Source organism: Abrus precatorius, unplaced genomic scaffold (assembly GCF_003935025.1).
Source record: "Abrus precatorius isolate BTA unplaced genomic scaffold, Abrus_2018 Scaffold2, whole genome shotgun sequence".
Classification (NCBI taxonomy): Eukaryota; Viridiplantae; Streptophyta; class Magnoliopsida; order Fabales; family Fabaceae; genus Abrus; species Abrus precatorius.
Window position 1 is genome coordinate 31209490 of NW_020874362.1, and position 14897 is coordinate 31224386.

Consider the following 14897-nt stretch of genomic DNA (forward strand, 5'->3'; position numbering starts at 1 on the left):
ACATTTCACCCTCCTGTTCCGTCGCCGCCGCCGCCTAACCTCCGATCACTACGGCAACCCTACCGTTGTGGTCGCCTTTGTCAAATCAGCCGAACCCCACTGACTGCGCTGATAGGTGTAAGCCACCTTTAGTGAAGGTTTATCAAAGGAAGCCTAAGGCTAGGACACCTGCATAGGATTTGAATTGTTAGTCATAACTGTATTAGTTATAACTGTATTTTGTTTCATGCTCTATATAGTTAGTTCGAAAAGGAGGGAGGGTATATGGGGAGAAATCAAATATTGTAGGGAGAGATTGGAACTCTCGAAATTCCAGTGGGAGGGTGTATTATATCCTATTCTCTTCTCTTATTCAGAAAAGATTCAATAAAAATTCTATTCTTTGTTCGATACCTATCAATTTGGAATAAGAGCTCCATCCAGGAGCTGTGGTATCGATAACGTTTATGCGCAAAATAACTACCAGAATAGAGTCAAGAATCAAACGATTGGAGCAATGTATGGAGTTGTGGAACCGCGATCAAGAAGCTTGGAATTGCGAGCGAGAAGAGGATCAGAATCAAGAGGAAGAACGATTCCGACGACTACTGGAAGCGTTGGTGAAATCCTTGGTTTGCCGTTCTGAAGAAGACACGGGAAATGACGCAGTGCGTCGAGTGGCGGAAGAAGCAGAGCGACGGGCAGAAGATGACGCCCGGTCAGAGGCGGCAGTAGGAGGGCAACCTGTCAAAGTGAGTGAGCGGTGGAAGAAGATGAAAATTCCGATGTACGAAGTCGAAGAAGATGTGTTTTGGTGAGTTAAATAAATTGGAATGCTATTTTCGCTTGCAAGGAGCCGAGGATGGGGAGAAGCTTCAGGCGGTGATGGTGGCCCTTGAAGGTAAAGCTCTAAGTTGGTTTCAATGGTGGGAGTCATGTCATCCGCACCAAAACTAGGAAGAGTTTAAAGAAGCAATTATTGGTAGATTTCAGCCTGCCATGGTACATAGTCCTTTTGCAGCTTTATTGGCTTTAAGGCAAGAAGGCACGGCGGAGGAATTTGTTTCTCAATTCGAGAAGTTCGCAGGAATGCTGAGTGGGGTAGGAGAGGAACATTTGATGGATATATTTGTCAATGGCTTGAAGGAAGAAATTGGAGCTGAGGTGAAATTGTATGAACCTCCGAATCTATCAGCAATGATGAAGAAAACTTTGATGATTGATCAAAAGAATGCAGCAATGATGAAGAATGGAGTTGAGGCCGTAGGGAAGCATTTGAGCAATTATAGACCATCATCTTTCTCTCGTACGGTGATTGTGGATATAGGGTAGAAACGGGGAGCGGGAGGAACACATGCTGAGGTAGTTTCAACGGCATCATCTGCTGGTAGTAATGGAAGTGGGTCTGGATTTAGAGGATGGGATGGTGATTTCAAAAGGTTGTCCAATGCAGAAATGCAAGAGAAAATACGAAAGGGGGAGTGTTTTAGGTGTGAGGAAAAATATGGGCCAAACCATATTTGTAAAAATAAACAGTTAAAAGTAATGTTGTTGGAGGAAATGGAGGGTATGAATGGGAAGGGGGGAGGACAATTCAGAATGCGAGGATGCAAGAGGCATTTCCTTCCTTCCACCTTGAGGATAAGGTGAAGCTTTTGGCACTGGGCATTGATAGGTGTAGGCCACCTTTAGTAAAGGTTTATCAGAGGAAGCCTAAGGATAGGACACCTGCATAGGATTTGAATTGTCAGTCATAACTGTATTTTTTTTCATGCTCTATAAATAGTTAGTTCGAAAGGGAGGGAGGGAGGATATCTGAGGAGAAATCAGATATTGTAGGGAGAGACTGGAACTCTCGAAATTCTAGTGGGAGTGTGTATTGTATCCTATTCTCCTCTTATTCAGAGAAGATTCAATAAAAATTCTATTCTCTGTTCGATACCTATCACGTGCCTTCATCGGAGTCCTCACGCGCCACCCCCTTCTCTATTGTGTTTTCTCACTCGCCATCCTCTCTCTCCGCACGTGACGGCGCGTCTGACATCCTTTCTTGACGCTGTCGTCTAGGGTTTGCTCGCCCCTCTCTTCTCTACCTGTATCAGGTCTCAGTTAGTTGTTTTGACATCTATTCGCCCTTGCTTTGCCCTTTTTCGCTGCTGTTTGGGCATTTTCTCCCTCTTCTTGCTGACCAATGTCTACCTCCAATACTCCAAAAGCTGCACTCAGATTTTTACCAACCATGTCACTGCACCTCTCTCTTCTGAGCAGTTGGGTGGTAAGCGCTACTCCTCCTAGGCTTCTCACATTGAACTTTGGCTTGTTGGACAGGGTTATGAGACACATCTCACTCAAACAGCAGACGATGTCCCAAAGGCCGACCATCCTACGTGGAAAAAAGTTGACGCTCGGTTGTCCTGTCCATTGCTGCCATACGTCATTGGCCTCTCTATCAGTTACATATCAAGAATGCTTTCTTACATGGTGATCTACTTGAAGAAGTTTACATAGAGCAACCTCCTTGCTTTGTTGCTTAGGAGAAGTCCTCTGGTCTTGTATGTCACTGCAGAAATCTTTATATGGTATCAAGCAATCACCCAGAACATGGTTCAGCAAATTCAGTACTGTGATTCAACAGTTTGACATGACTCAGAGTGAAATTGACCATTCTGTCTTCAATCGTCACTCACCTACCAGTTACATCTACCTGGTTGTTTATGTTAATGACATTGTCATCACGGGTAGTGATCATCGTGGCATTGCACAGGTGAAGCAGCATCTCTTCAAACATTTTCAGACAAAAGATGTTGACAAACTCAAATATTTTTTGAGAATAGAAGAAATAGTCCAAAAATAGGATCATCATTTTTCAAAGGAAGTATGCAATGGATATTCTAGAAGAAACAGGAATGTTAACTTCCAAGCCAGTCGACACTCCCATGGATCCCAATGTCAAGCTCCTGCCAAATCGGGAGAGCCTCTTCTAGATCTTGAAAAATACAAAAGATTAATAGGAAAGCTGAACTACCTCACTGTTACCCGTCTAGATATCTCATTCACAGTAAGTGTAGTAAGTCAATTCCTCAACTCTCCATGTAAGGAACATTCAATGACTCGCATTGTTCGATACATCAAAGGAGTTCCAGGAAAGGGTCTTTTGTATGAAGACAAAAGACACATATTTTGATGCAGATTGGGCAGAATCTCCCATAGATAGAAGATCCACCTCTGGATTCTGTATATTTGTCGGAGATAACCTTGTCTCTTGAAAAAGTAAGAAGTAGAATGTTATAGTCCGGTCCAGTGCGGAAGCGAAGTATCGAGCTATGGCTATAGCAAGTCAGGAGCTTATATGGCTCAAACAGTTGCTTCAAGAGCTAAAGTTCAAAGAGGTCACACATGTCATTTATATATGATAATCAAGCCGCCATGCATATTGCCTCAAATCCAGTATTCCATAAGAGGACAAAAGCACATTAAAATTGATTGTCACTTTGTCAGAGAGAAAGTCATGTTCGAAAAAATATCTACTAGTTTTATCAATTCCCATGCTCAACTAGCAGACATATTTACTAAGTCACTAAGGGGTCCTTGGATTAACTATATATGTAACAAGCTTGATGCATATGACCTATATACTCCAGCTTGAGGGAGAGTGTTAGAATCTATTAGAATCTTGTAAATATAGTAACTGTATATTTTGTAATTATGTACTCTTCTCTATAAATTTGAATAACTTCGTTGTGCCCTAAAACACACGGATTCAATATTTTCTCTCTCAACAAGAGCCATTTGTTAAAACTTGAAAATTTTGAAATAACAAAGGACTATGATAATTAAAGTTCTAGAAAGTACAAATCTATGCAATCAACTAATAATAAAACTTTCAAAAATTATAAGATATGAATACTTTTTCAAATCAATTTTTCATTATCATTAAAAACCCTTCTCATAAATTTTCAGATTTGAAATGCCACAAGAAAACATGCCCTCATTCCTTTTTCTAAAAGGTATACTTTTCTTACTCCTTTCTCATGGTCCATTGTATATATTAAATTTGAGCTTGGACCTAACTCAACTCAAAAGCTAGCTCATAAGCAGTGTTATGACACTTATTTGCATGAGAATTTCTTTAACCTTTATGGGCTCTACTTTAACTAAATCTGTAGTGTATGTAGGATCTCAACATGCTCCCTCATGCCCAAGATTGGATATCTGAATCAAGGAAATTGTAGGACTTTCTTGTTTTTTAATTGCATTGGGAAAGTTGCAAAACCAAATAGAACATTAGGAAAACCATGAGGCAAAGTAAATTGTCCAAAGAAATCTACCAGACCAGGTTAATTACACTAAAAGATCCGTTATGTTAGGTTAGTTTTTTACAATCAAGGGTGGCTCAATATCAAATTTACAACAGGCTTTATAAACTCTACTCCGATCATATTTATAGTTGATATGGAATCTCAACACTATAAAAACCATGGTAGAGCTAATTGTGGACTCCTAGGATCAAGAGTGAATCCTTAAAAGTTAAAAAAAAAGAAAAAAAAAATAATATAAAGGCTTAATTAAATGTTTGGTCCCTACAAAAGTTGCATAATTTGAATTTAGTCCCTATAAAATCTTTTGTTAGGATATATTCCCTACTTTTTTACAAACTAGTGTTTTTAGTTCCTGTAGTATACGTGGACCATTGAAATCCTGTCAAAGTTAGTTTTTGGTTGAGAAAAGAAGAATTATAACCAAACCTTGTCTTTAAAAAACACTAGATTCTTAACTAAAAAAAAATTACTTTATTGTATAGGATTTTGCTAACATAACCTTTTTAAGCATACAGAAGTAGAAAGATTTTATTGAAAAAAGTGCATTTATTATATTTAAGTTATAAAGGCTAATAAATACTTCAGTTTAAAAAAAAAAATTTATTAAACTAGTTTTTTAAAATCAGTCCTAAGGGCTGAGATTAACATTTACTTATTTTATATTTTCATCTTTTATCTTATCTTCAAAGGAATGAATGAAGTATCACGGTTAGCATCATCATTATAATTTCTTGAATTGTATAGATATCTTTTGAAATATGAAAATACATCATTTCTCATTAGTCCTATAGTTTTGGTTATATACTTTCTTATACATTATATAATATACTACTTAAATACACATTTAGCCACTACAATTGGTAGCTCCACTGTCACTCCATCACTACCACCACCATTGTATGGATATTGTAGGACATTTTGTGTTGTTTTATCAGGTACTTAAATGTATATGCAGCACAAAATTGTGATTGTGCATCAACCAACAAAAAATAGACAACGCGTTGTATTGTGACTCACCTACTTGTGTTGTTCCTCAATGTGCATCAAACACACCTAAGAGATCATCTAAGATACTCTAAATTATTCCAAAGATACTTTAAAGATATTATGAGATATCATCTAGATATTCGATTAAGTATAATATCATTCTTAATAGAATGTTGCATAAAATCAACATGAGTCACTTAAAAGTGAAGAATAAAAATGCAGGCAAGAAGATTTGATTTGGAAGGGACATAATCTGGAGTTATAAGGAAAAGTTCATACCTTTCTATTAGTTCCTCTCATCACCATGAATCTCTCACCAAGAGCATCAATAGTTTCAAAAGACATTGAAACCTTGCCATTATTGACAGTTGTAGATGCACGTTTATAACTAACCACAACAGTGTACCCAAGTGCCAATAATCCACCCAATGTCATTCGACCAACCTGTTCCATTATCAAACATGAAAAGCAAACAAAAATCTGCTAAAAAATAATAGGCTCATTTTTTCGAGATGAATAACAAGACAAGTTCAATGGAAAAAATGCTAAAAGATGCATAATCGAGGAACATTAGAAGTGTATGAAGAGTAAAAGGAAGAGGAATTATGACAAAAAAATATTTTAATCAAGCTTAATAACAAAGAAAAAACACCACTTATACAAAGACGCAAAGTCAATTTTTTATCAAAAACAATTCAGAACAATTTTTTATCAAAAACAATCGAGTACAACAAAATAATAAAATACCGAAATCTTAAAATATACATGATATGACTAGGGCCCCAAATATCTGAATGGACTAAACTAAAGGAAGATGCAGCTCAATTATTAATACAGCAATAAAATGAACTACGAACATATATACCTAACTGGCACAACTCACAAGGCAAGGTAGACAACTTGGAAAGACTCGACCAATTGTTGTAACTTCTAGGCTATGTATGGAAGTCATGTTTAGGAGGGGAAGGGAGAGGTTAATGGAGTTTAAACCTTGTTTGAAAGTTAATTAGAAAGGGAAGGGTTAGGGAGTTTTTTAAAGTTTTTCTAAACCCTCCAAAACCTCCGAACATTAGTTTTTTTAGTTCCTCCATTCTGGGGGATATTCTCTCTCACACTCTTTCACGAGAAGAATTCTAATTTTTAAATATATATATATATATATATATATATATATATATATTAATTTTTTAAGTGAGAATTTTTTTAAAAAATTTATAAAAAATAAAATTATTAATTTTTAGAAAGAGAAAAATATTTATTTTTTATTTTTTGAAAAAATAAAAAAGATAAAAAAAAATATGAATAAAAGATATAAAAAACAATAATATTATTTATATGATTAAACCCCTCATCACCCTCCCCTCTCAATATTAAATATTCAAACAAGGAAGAGGTTTAACCTCCTTCCACCTCTCTTTCCCTCCCTCTCCTCCTTTCCCCTTCAAATTCTTTCCCTTCTTTCCCTCCCAAACTCCTAAACAAAGCCTTAGAGACTATGACGACCCAACCGAGCATGTAGAAGGAGGAGAATTCACCCCTGAACTAGCATGAGCAATGGGATGAAGGTGATAAAGGTCATGAGACTGACATCCAATGTCAATCATCTGCCCCATACATTGATATTGCAAAAAAATAGAATCTTTAGTAAAAGAGACAACACAATCTAAAGTGCGAGACGACTAACGAATAAAAGATTAAAAGGATACCCAAAGACATATAAAACATTATCAACAAGTAAGGATGGAAAGAGATAAATAGTACCAATATCCTAAGATTATGTTTAAGAACTATTAGCCATAGTACCAAAAGCTAAATAACCAAAGGTAGAGAAAGAAGAAAAGGAGGATTTGTTACTAGTGATATGATCAATGGCACCATAATCAAGAAACCATGAACCATACAAAATGAGAAATACCTGCAAAAAATTACCAATATGCGCACCAGAGGCTACAGAACCAGAGGCATGACAATCTTCATACCAACAAAGGAAGTCATGGAGGATATCAATGGAGCGTGGTGTAGTAAAAAAGTTGGTAAAAACAAAGACATCAACCTTGGGAGTGGTTAAAAACACATTGGGCAGCCAACAAGAGAGGCAAATCCAAAATAGTCTTGATGAGGTGAGTCAAGTGAACTTAACAATGGCTGAAAAAGTTGTTGGAAAACCAGACCAGTGACATTGATGATGAACAGGGCACAGCGAAGGGAAGACTAGAAACCAGAATTGAAACATGGTTTCTGGAGAAACAATTTTACCAATGGGCAGTCTGTCAACCGAGTACACATGGATATAATATTAGCCTTTTCCTAGGTTCTAGATATCGTGTTAAGAGAGAAGAAAATGAAAGAGCATTGATGAAATCCGTGTGTCTCAACCATAGTTGTCAATTCCTGATAGCTGTGCGTAGCATATGACCCTCAAAACATTATAGCGGAATAGCATATAGCAAGATAATCGTTATTTTAAAGTTTTTTATATGGATATAAAATATATACATATGCAGAGAATTAGGTATATAATGCTAAAAAAATATTCTTGAATAACATATGAATAATTGTCAACAAAAGACTAAAAGAGAAAAAAGTGGATTTTCCAGGAGAACATAACAGAGGCATTACTGTAGAATCATAAAATAGAGAGAATAAAAGAAGTGGATTTCGCCAAAGAAGTCATCATAGATGAGTGACTCCACTGGATTGGAGATTGTTGCAAAGCAAAACAAAGGAGAGATGAAAGAAGGGATCATCGAACAGAGAAAGAGAGAAGGAAAAAAGTGGAGAAAAAGTGGGGTTTCGTCATGTGCATCCAGTTGCAAAGCAGAATAGCAATAGAGATGAGAGGACAAGGTGTCAAATAGAGAAAGGAAAAAGAAAAATGTGGGGAAAAGTGAGGTTAGGTTTTGAAAAACTAAGACTATTTTACCCTTAAAAAAGCCTCAAGACTGTGATGATAAGGGAAAAAGGAAAAATCAACTTATTTTAAAAAGATTAGAAGTCTTTTTACCCTTAAAATTTCAAAAATTGTTTCATTTTGAGGGAAGAAAAAGAAAGTTGGTATCTTTTAATATGGTGGCGCTATTGTGCCGCAAATACAGCCGAGATAGCCATGACAGTAAAAATGCTTTGCTATGCCAGATTTGTGGCAGCCAAAAGCCACTCTGCTACACATCACCGTTATAATGCACTATTGACAACTATGGTCTCAAGTACACAACAGGCTGAATATTTATATTGATAAAATATCAGCAATGATTACAAAATAATTACAGAATATCCCGTTACCTAATTACTATAATTACAAAGATACTAATTTCCCTAATAAACATATTTACACATATTTAACAGTATTCAATGATGTTTCTCTAGTCTACATCGTTCAAACTGCAGTCATTCTCACAATATAAACATTGAAGTGAGGACAAAGGTCAATTCTAATCTGGTAATCCATATTTTGCAATAAGACAATGCCAGTTATACCTCTAGCAAGCTTTCTTTGGAGCCAAAAATTAAGATAACAAGAACCTATTCTTAAAAAGGAAATTGCAAGCCCATAAAATATTAATGCTGTTGCATCATTGTAATCTAGATATCAAAATCATTCCTCAGCCAGTCTGCTGTATTGATCCTACACTGTTGTGCTAATTTCCACCCAGTGATGAAGATATTCAAAATTTGCAAACTGAACAGTGCTGAATAGGAAGGATGCTAACTTTTACATTTAATGCTCCAACTTCCTAGTCTTATTGCAAGAAACAGCACCTAAGTGTTGGGATAGGCAGAGGGAAAATGATTAGCAAGTCAACTGCTAACCTTTTTTATGTGGCCTACTAAGCTTAAGGAACACATTTGCAATTTACTCAGGCACCAATTTTTTGTAAGCACGGAAGGGGGATAAAATCCATGCCTTCTTGTTAATACACACTTTTGGTGTAATCAGCAGATTTAAACTCAATCTCAAAGATAGATAAAGTCCTTTGGTGATGTATCCTTTAACTAAATGTTGTACATATGACATTCATCCCACTCATGCTTCTTGTTATAGTTTTATTATAAGAAGAAAGGAAAAGAATAGGATGAAAAAAAGAAAAGGAAACATTCATACCTCAAACTCAGCTTTAGGCCTGATAATGAAATTCTTGTCAACAATCCTCTGGTCACCAAGTGATAAATAATATCTAATTCCAGACTGCCGCACTTTGATCCAATCATTTATCCTTGCTTCTTCACTCGCCGAAGGTGGTCTAAGGTACATTTCGATAAAACTGAAAACAAGACAAATTTTTCATCAAAAATATTTTAAATTCTACATATTAAAACTGTAACAAGAAATGGCTAAACATAAAATACACTAGTGAGTAATGACTGCCAATCTCATTTTCTTCCGACATCCAAAATACTAACTTATCTGTTTGAGCTTCATTTCCTTGAAAGGCAGACCCAAAATGTCCATCTGAAGACTGTCCCAATATTTAAAAGTAAAAAACTTAGTGTATACCAAACCTCAGAAAAAAATATTTAAAAGAAAAAGACTACAAAGATATTTGCAAAATTTGTACTAAAGTGAGACAGAAGAATAATAGAGGTGAAAGGATAATCTAGCCTCAAAAATTAATATTTATAGTTCCTGACAAAACCCAAAGGTAATAATATCTAAGAAGTAAAGAGTAAAAGGACATGCAGATAAATAATATAATTCGTGCAGAATTTATGCTATCCACTATCAGGGAACTGAGCTCCAAGTTAAACATTCCTTTCTGTACCAATCTAACATTGCTAATAACTTGTCACTGCATAACTACGTGTTTGTAACAAAATAACTGTTGAGACAATCTAAAAAGTATAGCTGATGATCTAACAATAAAGACAATGGACAGACAAGCAATGAACAATCTTGATTTGACAGACTTACGGAACATGACACCACACAAACCTATTCAATCAACATTCAAATGTGCAACACTAGCCTAATCTTGTAATCCAGCTTGATAAAGAATAAAAGAAAGAAGGCATCCCACATCATGTGGTTTCCACCACCCTAAGACACATACAGTGTATGGATATGAGCAGTGTCGTCAACATCAAGTGGTGAAAAGATTGTACATTGTGTATTTGTAACACACATCATAAGATCCTACCAAAATTATATGTGTAATTTAACATAAAAAATAAATATGATAATATAATTTACTCATACTGTAATAATACCCCTAAAATTCAAATAAGAATTAAATAGTTAATAACCTGAGAGTTATTTTATATTTTTATTATTATTATGTCAATTATATTTTGCATTTGATAATTAATAGTAGTTACAGAAAGAAAAAAGAAGCAGAAGAAGAATAGGTATGCATAGCTGAAGATCTATAAGAGGTTGTAATTATATTTCAAATGAATGCCCAAACAAGCCATATTTACAGGTTTAAGAACATGTAGGATCCAGTAATTCTACATGTAAACTTGCAATCTTGACAACACAGACTACATCGTGAAAAACATGATTTTCTTAGAACAGATTAATGATATGTTTATAACAAGTTCACAAAAAGTTGCTGCTATGTTCTCTATGTGAGTTATATATGGTAGGCTTTTTCAATTCGGTGGGTTTAAAGAAGATAATCAATGTTTCCCTTATTCACCAAATTGCTTTCTTCTTGATTTGGCTGTGTGAAGTAAAGCAACAAAACCCATGTTTTTGAGCAAAAAGTGTTCAGGCTGAAACCCAGTGTACCATCTTTCAGCTAATATAGATTTGAAAATAAACCTACACACAGCAAAAAATCTAGGGTTCCAAGTTAAACAGTAAAAAAAGACAGATGGCCACATAAGAGAAAGAATAACAAAGTTTAAAAAGTTAACTAATTGACAAGGGGGTAAATAAACTCAGCTATTCATGAACTATCCTTCAACTCACTAAATGTTAGTCTATTCAATCAAGCTTGTTTGTTTAGCTAAACAAATAATTCAAGCTTGAAGATATGTTTAATTATCCAATTGAACCAAACTTGAGTTTTTTAGGCTTCATATTATTAATAGCTCCTAAATAAATTTGTATGTGGATGGATTACCTGGGAGAGAATTGAAATTTTATTTATTGTTATCTTATATCTACTACTTACCTAACTTCAATTTTCAAAAGTCATATTTTAAATGAGTGACCTTTAAATCTCCAAATATTTCATCTTTGATAAACTTAAAAGTAAATCAAGGAGAAATTTGATTAAGGGAAAAAAATTTCAAACCATAAATGCATTAAGCTCAAATTTCATTGTTAGAAAAGCCACGCACAAGCTTTTAATTTAGCTCAACTTGAGCAACGTTTCTTTCTTACAAGTCAAGCTAGAACTTCAAGCACGCAATTTGACTAGCCCGTTTATACCCTCAGTCATAGACAACTATTGATCAGAAAAATAAAGTCACATACAGGAAGGCTATCATTGGTACTAACTTATGGATGATAGACACACCTCACTTCTGCATTTAACCTTGTAGATTGCTTCTCTGAATGATGAGACAAAGCTGTTATTAATTCTGATCTGCCAACAAAAGACAGGGAAATAAAAGTATTAGCTTTGAAATTTAGCAGTGAGAAAAAGGAAAGAACCAACCTGTGCATGATGAAGATCTGGCTCAATGTGCTTCCTAAATAATGGAAAAATGCTATCTATAAGGTAATCCAGTGAACAAGAATCTCCAATGTCATAGCGAACTTTAGAAAGCAGGCTAAAATGAACACCACCAACCTGATTTATCAAAAATATATGTTCTGTATTACTTTCATATTGTGAAACTTATAAGCAGTAGCATAATGAAGGCCGTAAAATTATTAAAACATTAAGGAGGAAAAACATTACCACAGCAACTCGAATATCCAGTAAAGACCGCAATTTTGCATGCAATGAATATGTACCATCAACTATTACCTAAAACCAATTGATCAAAATTAAATAAACAAATGAAAACACAGAAATATTTCAAAACTACAATTAGTTTAGCTTAACACCCCAGATGGAGCGCTCTTTATTGTTTTATAGCCAACACGTCTCTTCTGCTGGTAGTCAAACTCTGGGATTAATGTATCATTGCCTTTAGTCAAATCCTACCAGAAACAAAAAAGCCGGTTAACAAAAGTATAAAAGAAAAAGAAAACTTTACACAAAGCAAGATGTAAGACTCATTTCCATTTTTTACTAAAACCATAAGTTAGTCCTAAACAGTACATATTAATTAATTGATACATAATCTAATCTGTTTCCATCCAAAAGAACAAAAGCAGATAATCACTTCACCAACAGTCTAACATGATAAATCAGCTTCTACTAACGCCTTTCTTTTCTTTTTTTCTTTTTCTCTTTTGGTGTTTTTACTTGTTAGTGTTGGTAAGAATCAGATCTCAGCTTGATAAGGTCTAAACATAAAACATAAAATTTAAGGGCTTAGATAAGATCAGCCTTGCAAACCATCAGGGCAATTTAAACCACGCTAATTAAGAAAAGGCCAGACCAGTATTTTAGACAAGGTAAAGTAAAGGAGAAGCACATGCAAACCTCAAGATTCTTGATCAGGGTATCAAAATCTATAGAATCCAGATCATTCCCCTCATCAACTCCATCACAATAATTCTCCATTGATATAACAGTACAACCAATAACAGATGCCACCTTTTCTGCTAAGCTTCAGGATCAGGAACCATGAAATTGAAAAAAAAAAAAAAAAAACAGGGAAAACTAAGGCAACAGCATACACCACTTCAGCAAAGCATACACAAAAAAATACATTGACAACACTATCTTTATCTTACCTTGTTTTACCAGAACCACTTGGACCACCAATACCAACTGTAACAAGGCCATCCTTTTTCTCTCTCAGTTCTTGGATAGATTTTACCAACAAATAATATCCATGATCAAAAGACTGCACCATTTCATCGCCATTTTAGCAATACTTTCCACAAATTTCACGAATCAAGAGAATTTAAGCACGCAAGAGTTCAGTATACATCAATAGCAATACCATTCAAACTGCAAAATATAAATTTTGCCATAAATCAAAATAATTAGTAAATCTCTCTCTCTCTCTCTCTCTCTCACACACACACACACACACACACCGCACACGCATACAAAAGCAAACAAATACACAATTATAAAACAATAGTAAATTGATTATCAAAAAGGAAACCAAGTTCACTATTCAGCTATTACGTGTGCTTATCGATACGCAAAATTATCAGATGTTTAATAAAGACGCAACCTACAAAATTAAGTTTCGAACCCTAAATATAAAGAAAGGAGAAAAAAAAATACACCAAATTCGGTTCATCCAAATCGCAACCAAGGCGTAGGGAAGCAAAGGCTGCCATATCAGCGAGAAACGAGAAAGCAACAATGGGAAAAGCGAATACGAGGTTGGTGCATGATTTATATACCACATGAAGAGGGAGAGATTGAAGGATGGAGGATGAAGACGAAGAAGTTGAAGGCTGCTGTTGGAAGTAATCGCGTCCTCCTTCATGGAACACTCGCTGAACAACTTCATCATCCATTGTTTTTCTCGATCAACAAAACTACCTCTTCTCGTTTGCGGAAGAGGAATCAATCTTCGGTTTGGTGGAGTGTGATGTGATGGAATCTCTCCAAAAGCAAAAATAGAATTTCGTTATTATTTTTTCTTTTGGTGCCAGAAAGATAAAATTATTATACAATTAAGTATTTGGAATTTCAGTTTTCGTGAGAGTAGACGTGCGTGTCCGTCCTTACCACCCAGTTGAAGATCCCCCCTTCTTCTGCACGTCTTTTTGCTCATTACGTTTTTTTCATTTTCACTGATCTTTTTGAAATTTTGAGTTTATACTTTATTGTTCTCGACTCAACTAGCGTCTCTATGCACTTGCTTTTCCTTCTTTATTTTTTTCTTCAGTTTTTCTTCTCTTGCACGGTTCCGTTGGAAAAAGAAAGGGATAGAAAGAAAAAGAAATATAAAAAAGAGAATCTTTTTATTATTTTTTTAAGCCATAAAAAATCAATGATTCAAAATTACAATCTTTAAGAAGTAGGTGTGTATGAATTAAAGTTTATAAAATTAATTTTAAAAAAATTTATTTAATAACCTTAATTTTAATTGAAAGTGACATCACATTCAGTAACTTATTTTAAATACTGTAATTTAAAAAATGTTTTTGGAAGGTAAATATTATTTTAATAATATATTAGAATCATTGTCTGATATGATAATTTTCAACGACAAGTCATGTTTATGATTGATAATAAATTTTAAAAAAATAAATTAAAAAAAAAGAGTGTGAATAGATCCATTATTTTTTAAATGAGTGAATAATGATGATAAAGATTTCAAAATAGATTGATAAAACTAAAAATAGAAATAAAGAAGCATAGGAAATCTATGAAATATTGTTGAAATATTTTGAAATATTTATCTTTACCATTTTTAGGTGTCGTGGAATAAAAAGAATACAAACAGAAAATTAGTTACATTGATTCCATCCCTAATCTTGTATCCGGATTATGGCTTATAGAATCTGGGGTGGTGTCATCCAGCTTCTTTGGCACCGTTTTTCTCTGATGTTTATCTTGGCCATGCAGTCCGCTGCAGCAT

The 14897-nt window shown here is 34.7% G+C and overlaps 1 protein-coding gene across 13 annotated transcripts in view; it reads right to left on the bottom strand.

Moving 5' to 3' along the window:
• LOC113860126 overlaps window positions 1–14156 on the bottom strand; it is a 31066-nt gene extending 16910 nt beyond the window's left edge. For 7 of the 13 annotated variants that reach the window (XR_003503671.1, XM_027492780.1, XM_027492784.1 and 4 more), the window contains exons 1-10: window positions 14042–14110; window positions 13711–13915; window positions 12830–12956; window positions 12286–12381; window positions 12137–12205; window positions 11891–12025; window positions 11750–11818; window positions 9687–9742; window positions 9388–9547; window positions 5565–5765 (exon numbers count right to left, since the gene is read on the bottom strand). Coding sequence is in view for 12 of the 13 variants with exons in the window: in XM_027492780.1 (XP_027348581.1) it covers window positions 5565–5765; window positions 9388–9547; window positions 9687–9742; window positions 11750–11818; window positions 11891–12025; window positions 12137–12205; window positions 12286–12381; window positions 12830–12956; window positions 13711–13915; window positions 14042–14087 (1164 nt within the window). In the remaining variant the exon portion in view is untranslated. Of the gene's footprint in view, window positions 1–5564; window positions 5766–9387; window positions 9548–9686; window positions 9743–11749; window positions 11819–11890; window positions 12026–12136; window positions 12206–12285; window positions 12382–12829; window positions 12957–13083; window positions 13197–13710 lie in introns of all 13 variants that reach the window. The other 6 variants (XM_027492785.1, XM_027492783.1, XM_027492787.1 and 3 more) reach the window with 6 other exon arrangements.
• Window positions 14157–14897: the final 741 nt, after the last annotated feature.